Raw genomic sequence first — 20170 nt, forward strand, 5'->3', positions numbered from 1 at the left:
CTGGCTTTTCTTTCAAAAGCCAGAGGGTCTTTGCAACTGTGACAGGAGCCACCAACTCCTGCTGTCTGCCAGTGCCCAGGGAGCAGCACTGCTGTCTTGGCAAAGGTGTAGGTTTGTGTTGGCAGTCATCAAGAATGTGGCATGCACAGCTCCAGCGAGAATGGAGGTGTGAATCTTGCTTAGTCTGTTTCCTCGTACTGATTGAAACTCCTTCTGGCTTGTATCTCAAACAAGGAGTTCCTTCTGCTGGTGCAATTTCTAGCCCTAGTCCTTGGTGTCCCGCTTGGAATGCTGTGCTGCACACGAGTATTTGGGCTTGTGTGGGCAGCAGTGAAGGCAGTGTTGAGAGGAGCCACTGTCTGCATTCAGGGAGAACTACTGCTCATGTGTTGCTTTGCCCACCTGTAAGAGGCTTCGCATTTGAGCTGAGTGTCTGGTGGGTCAGTGCATGTGGCACAGAGGGAAATAGTTTGGTGGACCTATCCTCAGTCCAGAGATGAATTTTACCTGCTTAACCATCATGGGTTCTTTATGCTCTGTATGAGCAATTATCACTTTTTAAAAAATAAAAAATTACTTAAAATTAGAACCAGGAATAATCCTGTTGACTGCAGTGGGAGTGATATCTGGGAAAATTGTGCAGGGACTGAAGCAACTGGAATTGGGTTCTGAAATGAGCATTTCCTCTAATGCAACCATAGCTTTGACTAATATCTAACTGATGTGTTTTTTCCAACAGATACTAATTTTGTCTTGGGTAATGCCCAGATCGTGGATTGGCCCATTGTCTACAGCAATGATGGATTTTGCAAGTTATCGGGATATCACAGAGCAGAAGTTATGCAGAAAAGCAGCACCTGCAGGTATTTGAGAACAGATTTATTTTCTGTTAAATAGCTTGTAGTGCTGTGCCTGTTGCTTGAGGAGAAAAGTAATCTGTTTATTCCAGTTTTGCCTTTTATCTCCTGGGGCTACATCTGTCAAATATGCTTTCCAGGTGAAACAAAATCAAAGAAGAGCCATTTCTAAATGGGTCCTTTTTACACGGTAAACAAATGGCTTTGTGTCTGGTATCTGACTTGAATTCCTCCGTTTGTTTGCAGTTTTATGTATGGAGAGCTGACAGACAAAGATACAATTGACAAGGTCCGGCAGACATTTGAGAACTATGAGATGAACTCCTTTGAAATCTTGATGTACAAGAAGAACAGTAAGTAGTTGATTCGTTTTTCATTAATGTACGTGCGTAAAGGTGTTCTCAATTGCAGTGTAAACTGCAATTCTGTCACCCTGGAGGACAGTGCTTTATCTAGGGCTAAATAAGCCCCAGTTCTGCCACTTGATCTAAAAAGGAGGAATGAGAACATTAGAGGTGAAAGTCACTCAGGGAGGCGGAGGAAGCTCTCTAATTCGTTCTGATGTTTCGAGTAATTTGTGTGTGATGCTTTAAGACAACACTGATGATTCCATCAACAATGGCAGTACACAGGCTAGGTTTAGGCAAGGTGCCACCACAGAGAACATATTTTCTCAGTTTTAAAAAACTTGATATAGCAAAGCCAGTATATAGTAGTTTTGGAATAAAATGAATCTATCTTTTGTTTTGGAAACTGAACTGCTACTGTTGTTTTCAGATTGAACATCTTTTGTTTTGGACAAAAAATCCTTAATTGGCACGTGATTTTTTTTCCTAGGAGATGCAGCCTGTCTGTAACTGCACACGTCAGCAGATGAACTACTTGCTCCAAACTTGCTGTCTCACCTAGTGTGGACTATGTCATGCACAGTTATTTTCATCTGCTTAATGTCACCTGAAGTGTAAATGCACTGAGGTCTTCAGCCTGGCCAGATGTTAAGCTGAAAAAATTACATTCTGTAACTTATTTTGCTCTTAGAAATCCTGCCTTGTAATAATGAAGCTGGTACTGCCTGTATGCAGAAGCTGTATGGCCTTGCTTTGTGCTGCTTTCCCCCTAGGGCTACCTGCCTCTGATGTTTGCCTATTTTCTAAAAGCTGATTTCTGTTCCTAGCTCAGTTTGTGGCCATGAGGACCATATGCAGCTCACATCTATGCATCCAAACCCAAGTAAATAAGCTGCAGTCCTGGGATCCAGGAGAGTCTGGAATTCTGTCTTAGTTATCAGAGATTTGGCACCAAGAGACTATGCAGCTACTCCTCTGTCATGCTGCAGCATATGGCCTGCAGCAGAGCCTGGGGCCTCTCTGTCTTTTTTGCAGATTTAAAGCAAGGTAACTGTGGAGTGAGGAATATTTCCTGCCCTGCTGTGCACTCCTCTGAGGAGAGGTGGCCTGGAACGAAGTCCAGCTGTGCAGTGGCTGTGTTGTGTGACATGCTGAAAGACTGAGCTGCGATGGTTCTGTCCCGTACACAGAGGGTCACAGGCATGGGAAAAAGGAAAGCACAGAGCTTGCTTGCCAGTTTAACAGACTGCAGAGCACCTCATGTTTGTTAGATTTGCAGCTCTAGAGATACATTAACTACTCTTACGGAGACTGACTAATAACACTAGAGAGGTTTAACTGAAAAATTTCGAAAAGGGGACATCCTGGAACTTTTTCTCAATATAAGCCACATCACAGAAAAACACTGTCCTATTTACTGGTCACTTTGCACCCAGACTGCTAAGTGGTCACCTTCCCTCTGCCTGCAGCTATGGCAATGGTTCAGATAATGAACATGATTGGTTCTAACCTGCTCTCAGTTTGAAAGCTTGGGAAAGGATCCTGAATTTTGTTAGACATCTTTTTTCCTGCTCTTTGTTTCTTCTGTTTGGTCTCTCTGTTCTTTCCTCATTGTGTTTTTCTTTTTCAAATTAGCCAGTGAAATAGATGAGAAATAGATTTTTCTTGTTCTTTACCTGTCTACTCCCTCTTTATAAACTAACAATCATGATAAATAGTGAGGTTTTTTCCCCATTTTTGAGTTGTTGGATAATTGGTACATTTTCAACAGCCTGCACATTTAATGTAATTCTGGCTGTTTTAACACTACAGTCTTTATCCTTTTGGAGGAACAAAGGAAAACAAAATAGAGGTTTGGAGTTAATAATGATGTCTGTAGTGCAAGTCAATCTTGTACTTTTAGGAGCGGCAGCCATTTTTTTCTTCCTCTGAGTAACAATTATTCCCTGTCCTTACATGTCAAAGCAGATTGAGACATTTAATGATGCTACTAGAAGTGATAGGCTATTTTTTAAAATTTTTTTGGACATGGCACTCTCCATGGTGGTGACCCAGTGCTAGTATTTGCTTGGTTGTTTGATAAGAATACAACATCCAGCTGTTGATAGGCACAGGGTGTCCACAAACTTCATTGCAGTTCACAGTATTAACTTTAGAAACAACATACAATTTCCTGCCTTCATCATGTTTGCATTTACAGATGCTGCCTCTACCCTGGCCTTCCCTTTCTTTGTCCAGTCCTCCCTGCATCCAAAAGTGGATATACTCCCTGTTTTCAGAACTTGAAGTTGTGATAGAAGTTTGATGATTCCTTGGGCTAGGCCCTTGATAACTTAGCAGATATGTAAAAATCATTGTTACTCTGTGGAAGAATTGCTTCCCAGAAATACAGAGCCTCTTCAGGATAATTGGAAGCAATTAGAGCAAACAGGTGCATAGCCACCAGATTTTTGTCATTGTTGCTTTGATGCCATCCAGTTGCATTCAGTGGGGATTCATTGTCATACCTGGAAGGAGACAAAATGAAAGTTTTCTTTAATCAGGATTGCAAAATGACAACAGACAGACTGACAGTAATTTCACATGAGAGCTTCAGTTCCATTGTTTAATTAGATGTGAGCACCCAGTGATGCTGGAAGTATTGTTTATTTTTATATGGGAAAATTAAAACATTACTAAATCTGAAGTCAGTGGAGACAAATGAACTTATACCAAGGAAGGGTACAGTTAATGTATGAGAAAATATTTTATATCTAGCCATAGTAATATCTCACCTTACCTGAATTGATGTGTTTTAAACCTCTAACTTCTTATGAGACTTTGACAGCCATTTGTTAAATTTTTACACTTTATGGTCAGGCTCAGGAGTTTAAAATGGCTGAGTAAATTAACAATCAGGATTTTCCTTGGCTTGTTTTTCATCTACAATGTAGGCCTGGCATGCAAGCAGTGCAAAACCAGGCTTCTTCTATATGCACTTGCTTTCGTTATTGATGAAGTAAATTTTTGTAAGAATACACAATTCACTTGTTTCTATCTGCCCCTGAAGAGGTGGTGTCCAATTGAAATCTAACCCCCTTTTCTATGCAGTACTTGACCTACTTCAGTGGAAGAATTTTTGAAGTGAGGTGAACTCATCAAAGGTGAAGTGCATCAAGAGTCAGGAAGAGTCTTCAAGAGTCCCCTGTCTGAGCAGAGGCATTCCCATTGCCTGTGGTCTGCAGCTGTGCAGCAAAGAGTGTGTTAAGACACTTTTACACTTTTTTTTTTGTTCTGTCTCAGAAGTTCTCTACAGACTGGACCTACAGAATGCTTGTCAGAATGCTGGGTTGGCTGTGGGTAAATATTTTGCACACTGCAAAGCAGTTTGGTAAAGCAGTAGCTCTTTGCTGAGTAGACTTATTATGGTGAGAGTCCCAAAGGCTGGGATGCACTTTCAGTTTGTGCTGGGGCTCACTTCCCTGTTTTCTGGGTGATTGAATATTTAACAAATTTAATAACATGACTATTTATGTGCGTGGGGCTTTTTTTTATTTGATTGTTTGATTTTTTAAATTTTCATTTTAATTCATGCAAAGTCTTCTCCCCTCCTTCCTTCTCCCTTCTTTCCCCACTGTATTAGAAAACCTTCAGATGTTAGAGAGTGATAAATCAGCTTAAAACAGTGAATTGGTGGATTCTGCTGGCATTTATCTTTGGGACAAGTGCTTTCTATAGAGGTTCAAAAGCAAACAACCCCATCCTAATTTATGGGCAGCAAAATTCACCGCAGGGTGGTAGACCTGTGATTGCCCACCACTAAGGAGTTCAAACTACTTGTTCAAACCATCTAAACCCATTTGTATTTGCCTGTAGTGTCTCCAGATGGAAACCTTTGCTAACCCATATCGTTGCACAGGAACAGAAGCAGGAAAGGATGAGGGTGTTGCAGTCAAGTGACATGAATCCTCCTCAACCTCTCACTTAGGTGTAGCTCCACTATTTGTCAAGCAGTATGCACGCCTGCATCTCCTGTGAAATCCATCTGTGTGAGTTCAGTTACCTTCAGCAAGGTCAAATTAAATATTTTGGATTCATAAAACTGGTAATTCCCACTGATCTTGTCAACTTCAAATATATTTGCAAGAAAGACCTGCTGTCTTCTTCACAAATATGTACAGAATTCCCAGTAGTAATTCTTAAGTATTTTTCCTGGGGTAAATGGAAAGAACATCTCAAAACTTTACTGTGTCTTATACTCATGTTCTATTCTTCAGAGAACTCAGAACCAGATGAACTCTGTCAGCACTTGTACTGTGGTACAAGAGTGTGTACTGAATCCTCTCTACTGTGTGGTTTCAGTGTCATAGGATAACCCTTGTGAATAGCAATTCCACCTTTGGGGGCTAAAATTGGGTTTTCTTATCTTATTAGAAGCATTGGGTGCCACAGCATCCCAGCATCAGATAGAAAAGACATGAAAGTAACAACTTTAAAAGTGCTGGGAGTGTATTTAAAGGTTTACCCTTGGCACAGGGTGCTGGGCTGCATGCAGAGTTGTTCTGTTCTCATTTGGTACACACTCTCAGCTCAAAACTGGAGTCTACAGGAAGACTTCTGTTCTTTGTCTTGCATGGTCAAATGTCATGGGCTTCTCTGAACACCTGGTTAAAATCCGTGTGGGTATAATGGCTTGCCAAACTCTCTGTGATCACACCTCATCAGCTCGTTTGCTAGTTTGACATTGGACAAACTGTTCAGTCTCTGTGGGATAGAGGGAGACAATCTCATACCCAGTACCTGGGCATAAGTGAAACCCTAAAAAGGGTGGCTGTAGTGGTCAGCTGTGCTGTTTCTATAATTTAACTCCTGCTCTCTGCATTGCTGCATGTAGGAATTGGTGGAGGAAAGGGCACAAGTTTCTATTTCCATACAGCTCGACTGTTTCCCTTCAGGACAATACGTGTCTGATGAGTGTTTGAGACATTATCAAGTAACGCAGAGGTTGTGCTGCTTAGAGGAAACTTGCCCCATTTGTTAATGGCAGCATAGGTGTCAGCTGAATTGTCAAAACATGGTTTTGTCATTGTATTTTAAAATTAATTTTGATTTAAATACTGGAAAGAAAATTTGTGTATTCCAGTTTTATTTAAACTGCGCTTTTTGTAGTTTCGAAAAACAGTTGGCTTCTTTTTAAATGGCTCAAGGTACGGGCACAGAGCACGTGTAAGCAGTGGTTTTGGTTTTCATAAAGCCTGTTTTTGTTTGGCAAGAGGGAAAACTTAGCAGAGCTCAGTGGTATGTTTGGGGAGAAGCTTTGGGAATAAATCTTTAAGATGTCTTTCACTTTGATGGTGTAAGAATTTCTGAAAGACCTCAACCAAAGTTAAATAGCATGTGAAATGCTGATGTTCCTGCCCAGCAAGAGGCTGAACATATCATTGTTGAAAGACACAGGACTGGAAAAAAGGGTATGGAAGAGACAGTAGTATTTGTCTTTCAGTCAGGAAATTGAAAGGTATGCCGACATTTAGAGTTAGTCTGGAGAAGACTTGGGACTTGAATCACAGCCCTTAAAATTTTCTTTGCTTTAAGGAAACACCGTAAGTACTGTTCTTAGGCCATAAAAGCCTATCAAGAGCTGCTCCTGCTAATTCTGGGTTGGCTACATAACTCTGGTACCACGAGCCAGGCTGATCCTATGGCTACAGTCAGGCATTCATTGTAGATTTTCATTTCTTCTCAGTGGTCCACGCTGCTTGTCCTGCAGCTTTCAAGGTGCATTCCCTTTTTCCATCATGATTGGTGCTATGCCACTAGACAAAACGCTGGATTCTTTCACTGCTGATTCCAAATCTAACAGAAGCCAATGTAGCTCATGAGTGTTTACTTTTTTGTTTGTGCACTGGTATTATCACTGAACTTTACCAGGGAGAGAGGTTGCCAGGACTAAACACAAAATGTAAATGGAACTAGATGTATTGTTGGAAACACTGGTAAACACTTTCTGTGTGGCTGTGCATCGGTGCAGCCTGGGAAGTTACTCTTGTTTTGCTGTGAGAACTCTGGAACACGCTGCTGTTTCACTGCCTGAATAACCCACAGGATGAATCTGAAAATGACATTTTTTCATTCAAATGGCCTTTTTTGTGCCTCTTGCTAGTCACGTTTTCTGGCTGAGCAGGGATGTTGGCTTTGACACCAAGAGCATGAGGGCTGCCTGTAGGACATTGAAATTCTAGTTTCCAACCTGATTTATAAGTAGTTTATACTTTAGGCTTTCCTGTTTAATAGTTAAATAAACTGTTTAAGAAGTAAAATTCTTCTGATAATTAAACCGGTATGCAGGACAAAAGCTGAGTATGGCCACTTGTTGGCTGAGCCATTTGCTGTGTTCCCCCATTTCGGATCCCAGTCCTGCTGTGAGTGAGTTGCAGAGCACTGTGGGAAGCCCATGTAAGCCAGCACTGTGAGCACTCACCTCATGACTGTATTTTTATATCCACTTGTCTCCTATTCACAGGAGACACTGACAAGATGTTACGGAATGCACTGCAGGGAAAAGACAATGTTGTGGAGGCAGGTACATGGCCTGGCAGAATTTTCCATCTACTTATTTCTGCCTTTGCAGTATTGCTGTGTAGATCCCAAACTGGAAGATGATTTCTGCAGGCCCTACGTGCTACCTTGATTTTGCATTTTGCTCTGTTTGTGGCACTCTAAAAATTACAAGGGTACCCAACTAGTGCATTTCATCAAACACGTCTGCTTTTAGCTGTCAAGAACATCTGGCTCTTTCTTTTAGCCTGTGGGGTGTATCACTAAGTTATACACTTGGTTCCAGGTAAAAATGTGTTTTGTCTTCCTTCTTCCTATAAGTAACGCAACACATGGATGGGAGTCAAGTGAGTCATAAAGTAAAAACCCTGCAGATAAAAGCTCCTTGCCCTGCAGCAGCCTTAGACAAGTTATTGGGAAAAGTCCTCTTGCTGCATTCAGAACATGTTAGAAAAATCTTCCAACAACATACCATAGCAAAACCATAAAGGGAAGATGACATCATGTGTCTGACAAATGGCCAAAACAGGAGGGTGGATTGCATCCTTTCTGTGTTAAGTACAGCATCTTCAAAAGCACAATAGTAAGTTTTTATAGCTGTGAGAGGCAGAGAAGAAACTGAGTGTGTAATTCAGCCTCAGTGCTATGAAGGTTAATATTGTGAGCAGTCCACAGCAGAATGGCTGTAGCTTGAAGTAGTAAAACAATACAAAGTGGTTTTGGGGAGGGGAAAAAAATCCCTAATCAAAAAAAGTGCATGTAGATCAAAAAGCAAGGCTGTGGATAGAGATCCTGGCTGATTAAAAAGTTGCAGTGTTAGTGAAGGGTGTTGAAGTGGGTAAAATGAAAAGCAGTTAGTCACCAAGGAGTTTCTGTAAAAGCAGGATACAGATTTGATCAGCCTCAGAATAGTTCACATGTGAAGTTGGGAAAAACGAGTAGGCAAGGAAAAATTGAGATAGGCGTTTTTAGGAGCTCTTGAGAAAGGGTAGTGTAAAGGGTGTTACTGTCTAGAAAATTGCTGTTGGCTGCTTCATGGCAGTGTCTTCTAAGCTCATTAGCAAGTTAGCGATGATTTTACTGGCACAGTTACTTTGCTGAATCTTTTTTTCACACTTAGCATGTTTGTTTGTTTATGCTTTTTTTGGAAGGGGTTGTTCAGGAATGTTAAGTCTTTAAAAAAAATTATATTGACCCTTGAATACTTTCTGCTATGCAGGCATATTTCAGAAATGACCACCAGTGACTCCATCTGGATTTCTCTGCTTTTTGAGCAGAGGCCTCCATGCATCATAGACCCTGCTGTTTATAGCAGTGGCTGTACATATGGCATGGAATCTCAGCCAGAGTTTGAAACTACTTGTGTGTTATGCAGGCACAGTGGGAGCCTTAGGAATTGAACTTGGTTTATGGAAGCTGTCCATGGGTTTTTGAGATGCATGCCCTACCTTTCTGTAGCCAGAAAAGATTGCTCAGCACTGAGGCTGGGAAACAGCCAGGTGAGGCACTGGTAACAACACTCTTACATTAACATAGTGTGGAAAAAAAAGCTGCCTTTGCTTCCTTTTTTGAACAGTAACTTGTGTGAGATACCTGAGGTTTTCTTGTGATCTCTTGTCAGCCAGGAACCACAAGTTGCCCTTATTACTAAAAACTATTGCATGAGATATACCATGTCATGCTCATGTTAAAATAGTGGGCAATTCAGATGAAAGAGGATATGATCACTAGCACAGAGAAGGGTTCTGTGACTGACAAAGAAAAGGAATAGTCTTCTAAGATCACTCTAAAATAGACTCTGCTACATGAGTGACAAAGATTGTGTGGTGCTCTTTATTCTGGCTTTCCCAGAGGGTCAAGCTCCTCTTGATCCTGATCTTATTTTGGTCCCTGGTATGTAAACCCTTCTCTCCAAACAAAGCTTAAAAGGGATACATTAAAAAAAAAAAAAAAATGTTGCTCACAGCAAGCAAGCCCGATTCCTCTCTGTCTCTTATTTCTTGTGTTTGCAAAAACAATGATGAGTTGTTTTCATCGTCTCTGAGGGTGTAGGGACAGTCTGAAAATCCATGTACAAACTCCCTGAAGGCTGAGGTCTGGAGTGTCCCTATTGCCATGTACCTCAGAGTTGGAGAAATCATCTTTTTATGTTAAAAGTTAAGACTGCAGACTTAAAAATGGTGCCTTCAGGGAGGTCATGTTATCGCATACAGGACCAAGTGCTTTGTTCTGAGCCCTCCGATCAAATATCACTAAAATCAGTGTGGTGAGTCCTGTGAAATGAGTGGTAGACACTGCCTTGTTACATGGAACTTCACTGGTGTCATTGGGGTCTTTTCAGCAGTGTCAGCAGAACTGCCAGAAATACAGAAAGGCAGGGCTGACTGATGGGTTCTCTCCTCAAGGTGATCTGTGTGGATAGAGGTCAAGGAGAAAGGCAGCAGGATCTGAAGGGTTCTGTTGTGGGACCATCTTTTTCTGGGATGTGCAGGCTACAATCTCACAAGCAGTTTTAATTATCAGTTCATCTGCTGCAGTAATTAGAAAGGTGCAGCTCTATGCAGTACAACTTGATCCCATCCACAGCTTGTGTTCTGGTCCTAGTGGCTTGTTCTCAATTCAGTGGAGTCTTGCTTCATGCTGGAGTGATTGGGAGCAGGGTCAGAACAAGGCAAGCTGGAAAGCAGGTTATGAAGGGTTTCCTTTCCATGGGGGGATTTGCAGGTGGGGCCAGAGCTCTCAGAGCCTGGCTCTGAAGCTACTATAGTAGCCTGTGTCTAGTTAGGGCATGGTCTTTCTTAGGGCGTTTCCTGTTGGCAGGGAATTATAAAGTCAATCAAACTGGTCATACTCTTCAGTTGAGACTGTGTTATGCTCATGTCCTAGGCACAGCTGGCCTGCTCTCAAATCCTGCAAGAACCAGCCAGACACTGTTGTGTGCAGCCTTTGCACATACATGGGACTCTTCTGCCAGGAGATCGCAAAACAGTCCTTAAGCCCCAGTGTTAACTTTGCAGGTGAAGTTCAGAAATAGGGTGATTCCTGGAGATTAAAAAGCTAAGCAGAGACAGGGCAGAGAACTTAAATAACAGACTTGTCAGCCGCTTTGTTATTTTTTCCAATAGGTGTTTGTAAAAAAAAGCCAACATTAAAGTAACTTTTATAGATGGCTGATTTGAGATGTAAACATCTAAACCGGCACATTTACTGTTCTGCCTGCCATTGACCAACTCTTTCGTGTATTTGTTTCCAGGAACACCTGTCTGGTTCTTTGTGAAAATTGCTCCAATTCGAAATGAGCAGGACAAAGTGGTTTTATTTCTTTGCACTTTCAATGACATAACGGCTTTCAAGCAGCCCATTGAGGATGATTCATGTAAAGGTTGGTCTTTTTCACAATTATATATTTATGCTGCTTTTGTTTGTTTGCCCTGATCTTGAAAGAGCTGAAGTCCTTTAAATACCCAAGCCAAAGAATTAAATGTTAAAATAGCTTATAGCTGTGCCACTGGGGATGGCATTTGTGCAAGAAATGGTTGCTGGTTTCTTTAGTGAAATTGCTCTGGCCTGCACTGGAAAGGGTCATTGCTAATGAAAGCCCCAAGTGCTTCAGAAAGCCCAGTTTACATGGTAAATAAGTACTGTTTTTCCTTTAAAATACACTATTAACCCTCTCTCCAGCATAGCCTTCAAGGATCCACAAAGTTGCTCAATAGCCCTGTACAAATTGTGTGTGAAACCATATGCAAAAACCGAGGAATTAACTCTGGCTGAGTCTAGCAAAGGTCGGAATAATTAAATTCTGCCTGACTTGATGTTACTTGTCATTATTATGGGATTTGTTATGTTAAAGTTCTGGACTAGTTTCCTTTAACCTATGTGAAGAGATTCCCGTTATCTTAAGTGGAATCAGGTTCAAGCTGTCCTGGTGAGTGAAGTAGCCCTGCAGTGTTCTGCTCTTAACCCTTTGCTGAGCTACAGCTTGGAAACCTGGAAGCAAACTCAGCTGTGACAGCAGCACAACTTTCACTCAGGTTCAGATCCTGTCAGAAACAGACCTTTTGTACACTATGGAGAATTACAGAGACTTGCGTCCTCTGGGGTGAAAAAGGATGTAAGTTCTCCTGTTTGCATTTTTGTAGTATTTAATAATATTTGTAGTATTAAATTAAACAGGAAACTTGCTGTGAAGATGAACTGATTTACATTTGTTCTCAAAATGTTATTCTTTAAAAACATAGTTTCTCAAAGTGGAAACACCTGTTACCATGAAAAAGGAAGTACAACCTTGACAAACATAGCCTCTTCCAGGCTATGGGGGTAGTTTTTTTCTCTTGTTAGTGCTATTTGTTTGGTTCCTTAATGCTTTACTAAAACTAAAAACTTACCTTGTCAGAAAGTTTGGGTCTATGGTATCTTTTCCCTGTCTAGTGGTCCTCACTGAATCCTGATGAGGAGTGACAGCACAGATAAATCAGCATGATGCAGTAAAGCTGGCTCTCATTTATGGTAGTGAAGGCCCTTGCTTCATTTAGTCAGTAGATAAGCAGGACTTTCACTCAGGAGTGGTAGCTGTGTCTTTTTCACAGGAGCTCCCTAATGTGGTAGAGATAGGCAGTTTGTCCTTCACTTTCAATATGAAGAAACAATTTAACCTTTTTGTTTTCAATACAAGTAGGTTGAAGAAAGGGAATGCTAATTTTATTTTTTTTTTTCCTTTTCCTTTCTAAATCTCCTTTGGATCTTGAAATTATGCTGCTCTTGCAGTGAGCGTGGTTACAGGGGTTACGTATCTACAGCAGTATGGGCACTAAACATACACATAAGTGCATGGGCTTGCAGGGGAATTGATGATAATCAGAATTTCTCCCTTTGGCCCATGAAAATTGGCAAAGTGTCTAACAGAGGTTGCAAACAGAAGAACTGGATGTATTATTTAGAGGCCACTGATTCACAGCTCTGCACTCCTTCCCTGAGTGTCATGTCTTTATGTACAGAAGGGCTTGTGCACTAAATGTCTTCCAAATATTTTTTCTGGATCTCCTAAAATTAATAAAGTTGCAGAAGTTTCATGCTGGCAAAGAGTTCTCTGTCACTTTGTACGCAAATCAAGCATGATATAAATGCAACTGCACTTCCTGTTTTCATCCTTAATTTATCCTTTTTTCTTCCACAATTTACTTGCTGTAGGCTAGCTTGGGAATTTTGTTGTGTGATAATGTATTAATCGCTTGATGGCTAGATGAGAAATTTCTTGGAGGAGCTGATTTGTCAAACAGAATTTTGCATGTGTGTCCATGTCTTTCATGTTAGGTCTCATTGTGCAATTGTATACTGGGGCCGGGGGGAAGAGGTAGGTATGGGGTGTTGGAGAATCATGTGTAGTAGGCTCTGGGATTCACAGAGTAGAAAAAAAATTTTGGAAGATCTAAAAAAGGTAAAATTGTACTAGCTTGTTCTAAGGATCGTTAACAGACATGAGCTTTGGAGAGGGCATGTTCTTTGTGCTCTGTACAGTGTTAGACACTATGTAGCGTGCTTTTGGAAGAGGGCAATTTTCTTAGGAATGTTTCTCATGTTCTCTACCCAAATGAACTCTCAATCTGAAAAACTAAAACCGTGAACTGAAAGCTGAATGCTAAATCAACTATTTTTTTCCTTCTTTCACCTTCAGTCAGCTTAGCAAGTACTTTTCTTTTACTGTGTTTGTATGTGAAATCAGTTTCCTGTGGTTATGAGCACTTAATATGTAACAGGTTGCCTGTAGATGCAGATATGTTAATAAAATGTGCTATTTACACAGTTGCAGAACATTATAAAGTATTGAAGTTTTTCAAAATCAGTGCCTGTGTGTCTATGTAGAGAAAAAACATTAAATCGATCACATTCTCGTACTACAAAAAAGCAAGTAATCTGTCAGGCTAAGGCTGCTTAGCTGTGGTATATCTTGGTTTTCTATCACCTGCTGGCAATTTCAAGCCTGATTGTTCAGCTGCAAATGATGCAGCTCCTTGAGTGAGAAGTGTAGAGCTGTAATGGCAGGTGTTTCACTACACAAAGATGAATAGGCATCTTTCAGCTGAAGGTGACTCAGAGGGATAGAAGGTCTCAGTACCATTTTTCATGCTTAATTTTTTTATTATTTTTGTTGATTAATAATATCAGACATTGGAATAGATGAAACAAGAAAGTCACATAAAAAGTGGACTTCTCATTGTAGCCTTTGTTAATGGACTCGGATAATTTAGGTGTTTCTTTTCTAACTTCAATGGAAGGTAAGTAAGCTTGCTTTTAAGTGCAGAAGCTTTAAAAATAGCGCGTTCTAAATAAAACCGCTTAAAAATAGTGTGTCAGTGATGTTGATAATATTTTTAAACAACCTCTTTCCACTTTTTCCCGTTTGCTTGCCCCTTGGAAAAAATCAGGGGAACAAGGTTTACTTGAACAGAAGAAGGCAAAATCAAGCTATAGCATAGCTAAATTTGGCTTGTCAAGTGGTAGGTCACCTTAGCTGAATTTTAAAGTATATGCTGTATTTGGAATTAATGCATTTTGTCTCTATGTGTCTCTCCTGGCTTGAGATCTAACACACCAAGTATGAGATGCTTGAGAATAGTGTATAAAGGGGAATGCATCACTCTATGCAAAACAATTATTTGTGCAGACAAATAGAAACTGTGCTTGCACACTGAGGAGTTTGCAAAAAGTTTGCCTGAACAGGTTTTGAGTGTATGAATACAAGCTGAACATATCCAGAAGCATCTATGCAGTCTCATAAGAGTTTGAAAACTAAGCTTTGGATCCTAATTTTTGCTTTTGATACCTTGTTTTTGTACAAAGAGATGGTCAAATTCAACATCACTGAATCAAGGAGTGAATGGTTGATATCCTCCAAGATGATGTGGCCTTCTGAGCTTTGTAGCAATCATCAGTTGCCGTCTCCTCTGCAGAAGTTGTTTTCTTTCATTTTGCAGCTAAACTATTCTTTGCATAACAAGCAGGAGTACAGATGCAAAAAGTATTCCATCTCCTTCATCTTAATTCAGGGAAAAATTCACATTTCCATCTTTTCCCTTTTTGTTTCTGGGTTTGTGTTTTGTTGCTTTTTTTTTTTTTTTTTTTTTTTTTTTAATTTTTGGTTCTGTTTTTAAAGATGTATTTATATGAATGGAGCCAGTGTTTGAAATATTTTGATTAAAATATACTCAGCTTTCATCTGGATGAAATGTTTTCTTAAAAAGAGAAAACAAATGAAAGGGAAGTAGTGAGTATATAAAAAAACTTAGGTATGCTTTCCCAGTCCAGATGGAAAAATAATACTGTTTTAGTCATGAGGTTTCAAAGAGAAGGAGCACTGCAGAGATGCTAGATGGATGTAAGCAAGGATCTTTCTTGTGTGGGAATACAAAGGTGGCTTGAGTGGAGGCAAGAACTGCTGGAATCTTGGTTTATTTACATTCACACAGTTGTGTGAACAGCAAACCTGTGGACAAATAAGCTTGTTCTCTAGCAGACAATGGCTTCTTGTTCTGACTCCGGGAATTGTGTAAGTCATGGATCAGCAACGTGGTGACAAGGGTTCTGTAGCTGCCACAGTTCCCAGTGTTTGAATTCTTGAGTTATCAGGAATGAATTGAGAGGAGTGGTGGGAAACAAATAGCTACCTACAAATAAATAAAAAATGCTGTTGTGCTTCATTATCAACTTAAAAATACAGAAAATTGGCTTCTTCAACTTCAGGCCATTGTTAAATGAAACGTCATGCTTCAGGAAGAAAAGTTTTGGTGAGCTAAATGCCACAGCACAAAAGTGTATTTCAATGCCATATTTCCACATGAAACAAATCTCAGGGGACGGCTTTTGTAATCATCTTGTCTTGGGTGTTATCAGAAGCAATTTCTATTCACCTTTTTGTGAAGAAATGGTGGAAAACTGAGAGAACATCACGGAATGCAGGAGTGCTGAAATCAGTGTTGTTAACCTTGAAGGCTTTCCATCCTTTTGAGGCTGGAAATGTTTTAATGTCGTCAGTTGGCTTTGTCTGTGCATGATATTTTCTGCAGAACTGAAGAAAGAGATGAAACAATGATAAAAATGGGTTAGAATCAAAGACAGGCACAGACAAACACTGCCATGTGGTGGTATCCAGCTTTATGTTTGGTTCTTGAATTCCATGTCTTCTATGCTTGTCTTGTTTGCAGAATATATATGCCTGTATTAGAACCACCTAGGATCATTAGATTTTAAATTTAATTTATGTTTTCTCTGTTTCTAGAGGGAAAAAAATGAATGTAGGGCTATACCAACTGCTTGTGTTGAAAGAGAACTCCTAATCCATATCATCTGGTCCCCCTGTTTTAGCAGGACTGACACCAGTGTATTCTTACACCATTTTGAAGCTTAGTTCCTTGTCTTGGAAAGCTCCACGACCCTTAAAATTTAGCTTTTGTGTTCAGTCCTATGGCTTAAGTCTATTACTTGACCTGTCTTTGTTGGATGGATAACTGACCTGCTGTTGGCCGTGTCTGTCCTTAGGGTTCCAGAGGAAAAGTTGCAATGAATTCAGTGGGTACTGTTTGTTTTCAGGCATTACTGGAGATGTTATCATTCAAAAGGTTTAGCACTGGCATTCTATTTAATTTTTATTTTTGCTTTCCTATGCCACAATCTGCAGGTCTAACTTATGTTGGAGTTGTCACATTTTTATCTTTTTCCTTTACAAAAACCAAGACCCCAAAAGGCAATACAAGGAGAGTGTTCTCTTCTAAAGATGAAATTCTTACATGTTGCACATTGACTCAGTGCCTGGTTTTAGGCATACCATGTAACAGTGGTGGGTGTATCTCCAAGCTGGGCTCCCAAGTGTAGTACCCTGCGTGTGGAGCGAATTAGGGTACGTACTCCTAATTTGAATTAGGGTACGTACTTCCATACTGCTTTAAAAAACCAAGCTGGAAAGCCCCTGCCTCAAGACAAAATCTCTTGCATAGAACAGTTACATTGCTTTCAGATGAGAGTTCGGAGTTGAGGGTGAGATCTAATGTTTGTGGAAACTGTTCTTTTGTGTGCCATTTAAGCACCCACAAGTGAGATGTTCAACACATGGGGTAGAGGAGATGGTTACAGGGGATGCTGAGGAGAGAGGAATGGATTAAGCTGTACCTTTCCAAGGGAGATGACTCCTGGGAAGACGGAAGGTGCTCAGCATTCATAGCCACAACTCATGCCACAGAGTTGTCTGGCAGTGCTTTTGTGCAAGTAAGCTCAAGTGAGGTGCTTCCTTTTCATCCTCTCTCTGTGCATGTCTGAATAGCCCAAATCTCTGAACAATGTTTGGAAGAAAATGCTCACTGACAGTTTGTCCTCAGTTTTGAACCAAATTTCGAATCTTCCAGGAGAATGTCCTCCCCATCAATCCGTTTTGAGTTAGTAAAAGGAGCTAACTATGTTATCTGTCATTAGAAACATTTCGCGTGCGGTCAGGGAGGCAGGTTTCGAGTTCGCGGGTGAAGCTGGAGCTCCGTGGTCTGCTTCGTTTCCCGCCGGGGCTGACACTGGTGGGCGAGCCCCGTTCGTTCCGCTTCAGCACCACGGCCAGCGCCGGAGCGCCCGTCCCGCAGCCGCTCCCTCCCGGGGCCGGAGAGGGGCGATCGACCGCCTGTGCCCCCTTGGAACACGTCCCCGTCGGGCCGGCCACCTGCTGAGTGCTGCCCCTGCGCCGGGAGAGAGCCTGGGCGTGGCTGGGCGGCATGCACTTGGAGCTCATAAAGCCAGCTGTATCCTGGGATGTATCAAAAGCAGCGTGGCCAGCGGGTCAAGGGAGATGATTCTCCCACTCTACTCCAATCTTATGTGAACACAGCTCCAAGACCCCGGCGTAAGAAGGACCTGTTGGGCGAGTTCAGAGGAGGGTCACAAGGATGCTCAGAGGACTGGGGCATCTCCACTGTGCAAACAGGCTGGGAGAGTTGTGGGTTCTCAGCCTGGAAAGGAGAAGACTCCAAGGACACATTATAGCACCTTCCAGTACCTAAAAGGGATCTACAAGAAAGCTGTGTAGGCAGCGTTCTCCAGAACCAGGTTCTCATAAACTGAATCTTCAAAGTGCTGAGCATCCTTAGCTGGAGTAGGAGATGAGGAGTAGGGGCTCAAGAGCTCCCAGGTGGTGCTAACATTTTTCAAGATTGGAACTAAACAGACTGATACTTTCCTTCCAGTATACCAAAAATATCTAGATGTATACTCTGCCTTTCTGTTATGGCAAACTACTGCTCATAAAGATTATAGTTGTAGCTAGCTCTTGTGACTGTCTTTGAAGGTCTTCTATTTTGAGGGAGATTGGAAATCACTGTAAAAAATATTCTGAATTAAAATTCAGCATATGACTTCTCTGCCAGAAGCTGCTAAATGTTTAATTCGAGTTTGAGAAAATCTATTAGTATATTCCCCCTTTCGTTTAGAGAGAGTAAAATTAATGATTTTGTTTTGCTTTTCTGCTCTCCTTTTTATTATCTTATGTATATTTCTCTGCATATTCCAGATCTATGCTTGATGCATCCGAGGCCAGATTCACTTCTGTTACAGACAACTCTAATTTTCATTGTGCGTGACTCTAGACTTACATCTTGATTAGTCTGGAGTGTCTTCTGCAGTGCTGTGCGATCCAAATCTGATCATTAGATTTAATATGAGATTATTATATAGTGGACATTTATCATTGCAAAATATGCGGTTCATGTAGCAGTGCTTTTGTAGAGTAATTGAATACAAAGTCACAGCAGTTATGGGTTTTATTACTGTACCACGCTGACACCTTTTTTCTGACTTGCTTTTATCTGCTACTCACTTAAATGATACTCCTTTCTGGTCAGTACTAAAGCAGATTTCTCTGTTTTAACATCTTTTTCTCCCTTTAGTTGTAAGAGGTTGTAACAAACTTGCAGCTTGTTTTGGTAACGTGTCTAATCTTGCATGTTTTCTCAAGGTTGGGGGAAGTTTGCCCGCTTGACCCGTGCCCTGACGAGCAGCCGAGGAGTGCTGCAGCAGCTTGCTCCCAGTGTGCAGAAGGGAGAGAACGTTCACAAGCACTCAAGACTTGCTGAGGTAATTTTTTCTTTCCCCAGGAGGCTGTAAAAAAATGTTTTTAGCCTTTGTGGGTATGTCGTCTCTGCGTGAGCCAAGAACTGTCAGTCCTCCCTGCCCTGAGAATCTGGTACATGTGCTGTGAAATGTGTCCTACAACAGCAGAATGAAAACAGGTGTCCCAAAGACTTCATGTAACCTAATTGCACTCTTGTGTTCCATATCTTAGCAAAGTCTTAGAAAGGTGTTATTAAAATAATACTTTCTTGCTTAGTTGCCATTCTTCTGAGGGTCTTAATAAGAGTGGGATCTTGGACTATCTACTTACATAAAGCTGAGGTGAGAAAAACTCAGTCTAGTACACAAGGAAATCCTGGAGAATCCATGACATGGTTATTCTCTGAACTAATTTATGTCTAGTTATTTTTCAGTGGATCCCAACCCTGCATTATTAACTGGTTAGAACCCGTGTTTAAGTTACTGCTTTTATGGACAGAACAGTTGGAGATGCCACAAGCAACACTGCAGACAGATCAGGAAAATGAAACCTTGTGATTTAAGTAGCCTCTCAAAGTTTTGAGATAAGCTCCAGGCAGAGAAGGCCCCTCGAAGCACTTAGGGTTTGAGGGCTTTCACCACGAGGGGGAGAGACTGTCCCAAGTTTCCTGTAGCTGTCTCCTGGGCAGTAGCAGGGTCTCCCTGGTGTATAAACAGCGTGGGGAGAGGTTTGACACGGTGTTAATGACAGCACAGCCAATATAACATGGCAGTCCTGTGTCACTTCCTGCTGTGAATGCCATGGCAGCAGCTATGGCCTGACAATAATTCTTGGTCCTCCTGTGCAGCTGGAGGTGTAAGGCGTTGATGGGTTCCATGAGGTCCCCATATAGTCAGTTATACTGTACTCTGCTAGTTCTGTTGTATACATCTTAGTTTCTATGCAAACTAAACATCTCCTGTCTTGTTATCACACATAATGGCAAAACTCCTGCAGACAGGATCTTACCTGGTCAGTATTTAATACAGAAGAGCTCAAGAAGGGGAAACCAATTTCTGCTGGAAGGAGAGAAATAACATGGATCATACTAGCACAGGGGAGGGACAGACCTTCACACAGACACCGTACTGCAGGAACACCATGTGATTAGCAGATGTCCACCCTGAGGTTGCTTTAGTGTCCTGGAATTTGGAATCTAATCCTACTCAAGGCTTCATATCAGATAATCCTTTCTTCTCTTTAGATCTCCACCCTTGAATTTTAGTTAATGCTAAAATGTAGGCAGCAAAACGTAGGGCAAAGGGTCTGAGGTTGTTCTGTTTGGCAACACTCTGGATGTCGGTGACTAC

The 20170-nt window shown here is 41.2% G+C and overlaps 1 protein-coding gene across 4 annotated transcripts in view; it reads left to right on the plus strand.

Moving 5' to 3' along the window:
• KCNH1 (potassium voltage-gated channel subfamily H member 1) overlaps nt 1-20170 on the plus strand; it is a 182590-nt gene that overhangs the window by 12304 nt on the left and 150116 nt on the right. For 3 of the 4 annotated variants that reach the window (XR_005700140.2, XR_005700141.2, XM_040059764.2), the window contains exons 2-5: nt 740-863; nt 1104-1210; nt 10995-11123; nt 18726-18844. Coding sequence is in view for 2 of the 4 variants with exons in the window: in XM_040059764.2 (XP_039915698.1) it covers nt 740-863; nt 1104-1210; nt 10995-11123; nt 18726-18844 (479 nt within the window). In the remaining 2 variants the exon portion in view is untranslated. Of the gene's footprint in view, nt 1-739; nt 864-1103; nt 1211-10994; nt 11124-13851; nt 14017-18725; nt 18845-20170 lie in introns of those variants that run through there. The other variant, XM_040059766.2, reaches the window with a different exon arrangement.

The sequence above is a fragment of the Hirundo rustica genome, chromosome 3 (genome assembly GCF_015227805.2).
Source record: "Hirundo rustica isolate bHirRus1 chromosome 3, bHirRus1.pri.v3, whole genome shotgun sequence".
Taxonomy (NCBI): Eukaryota; Metazoa; Chordata; class Aves; order Passeriformes; family Hirundinidae; genus Hirundo; species Hirundo rustica.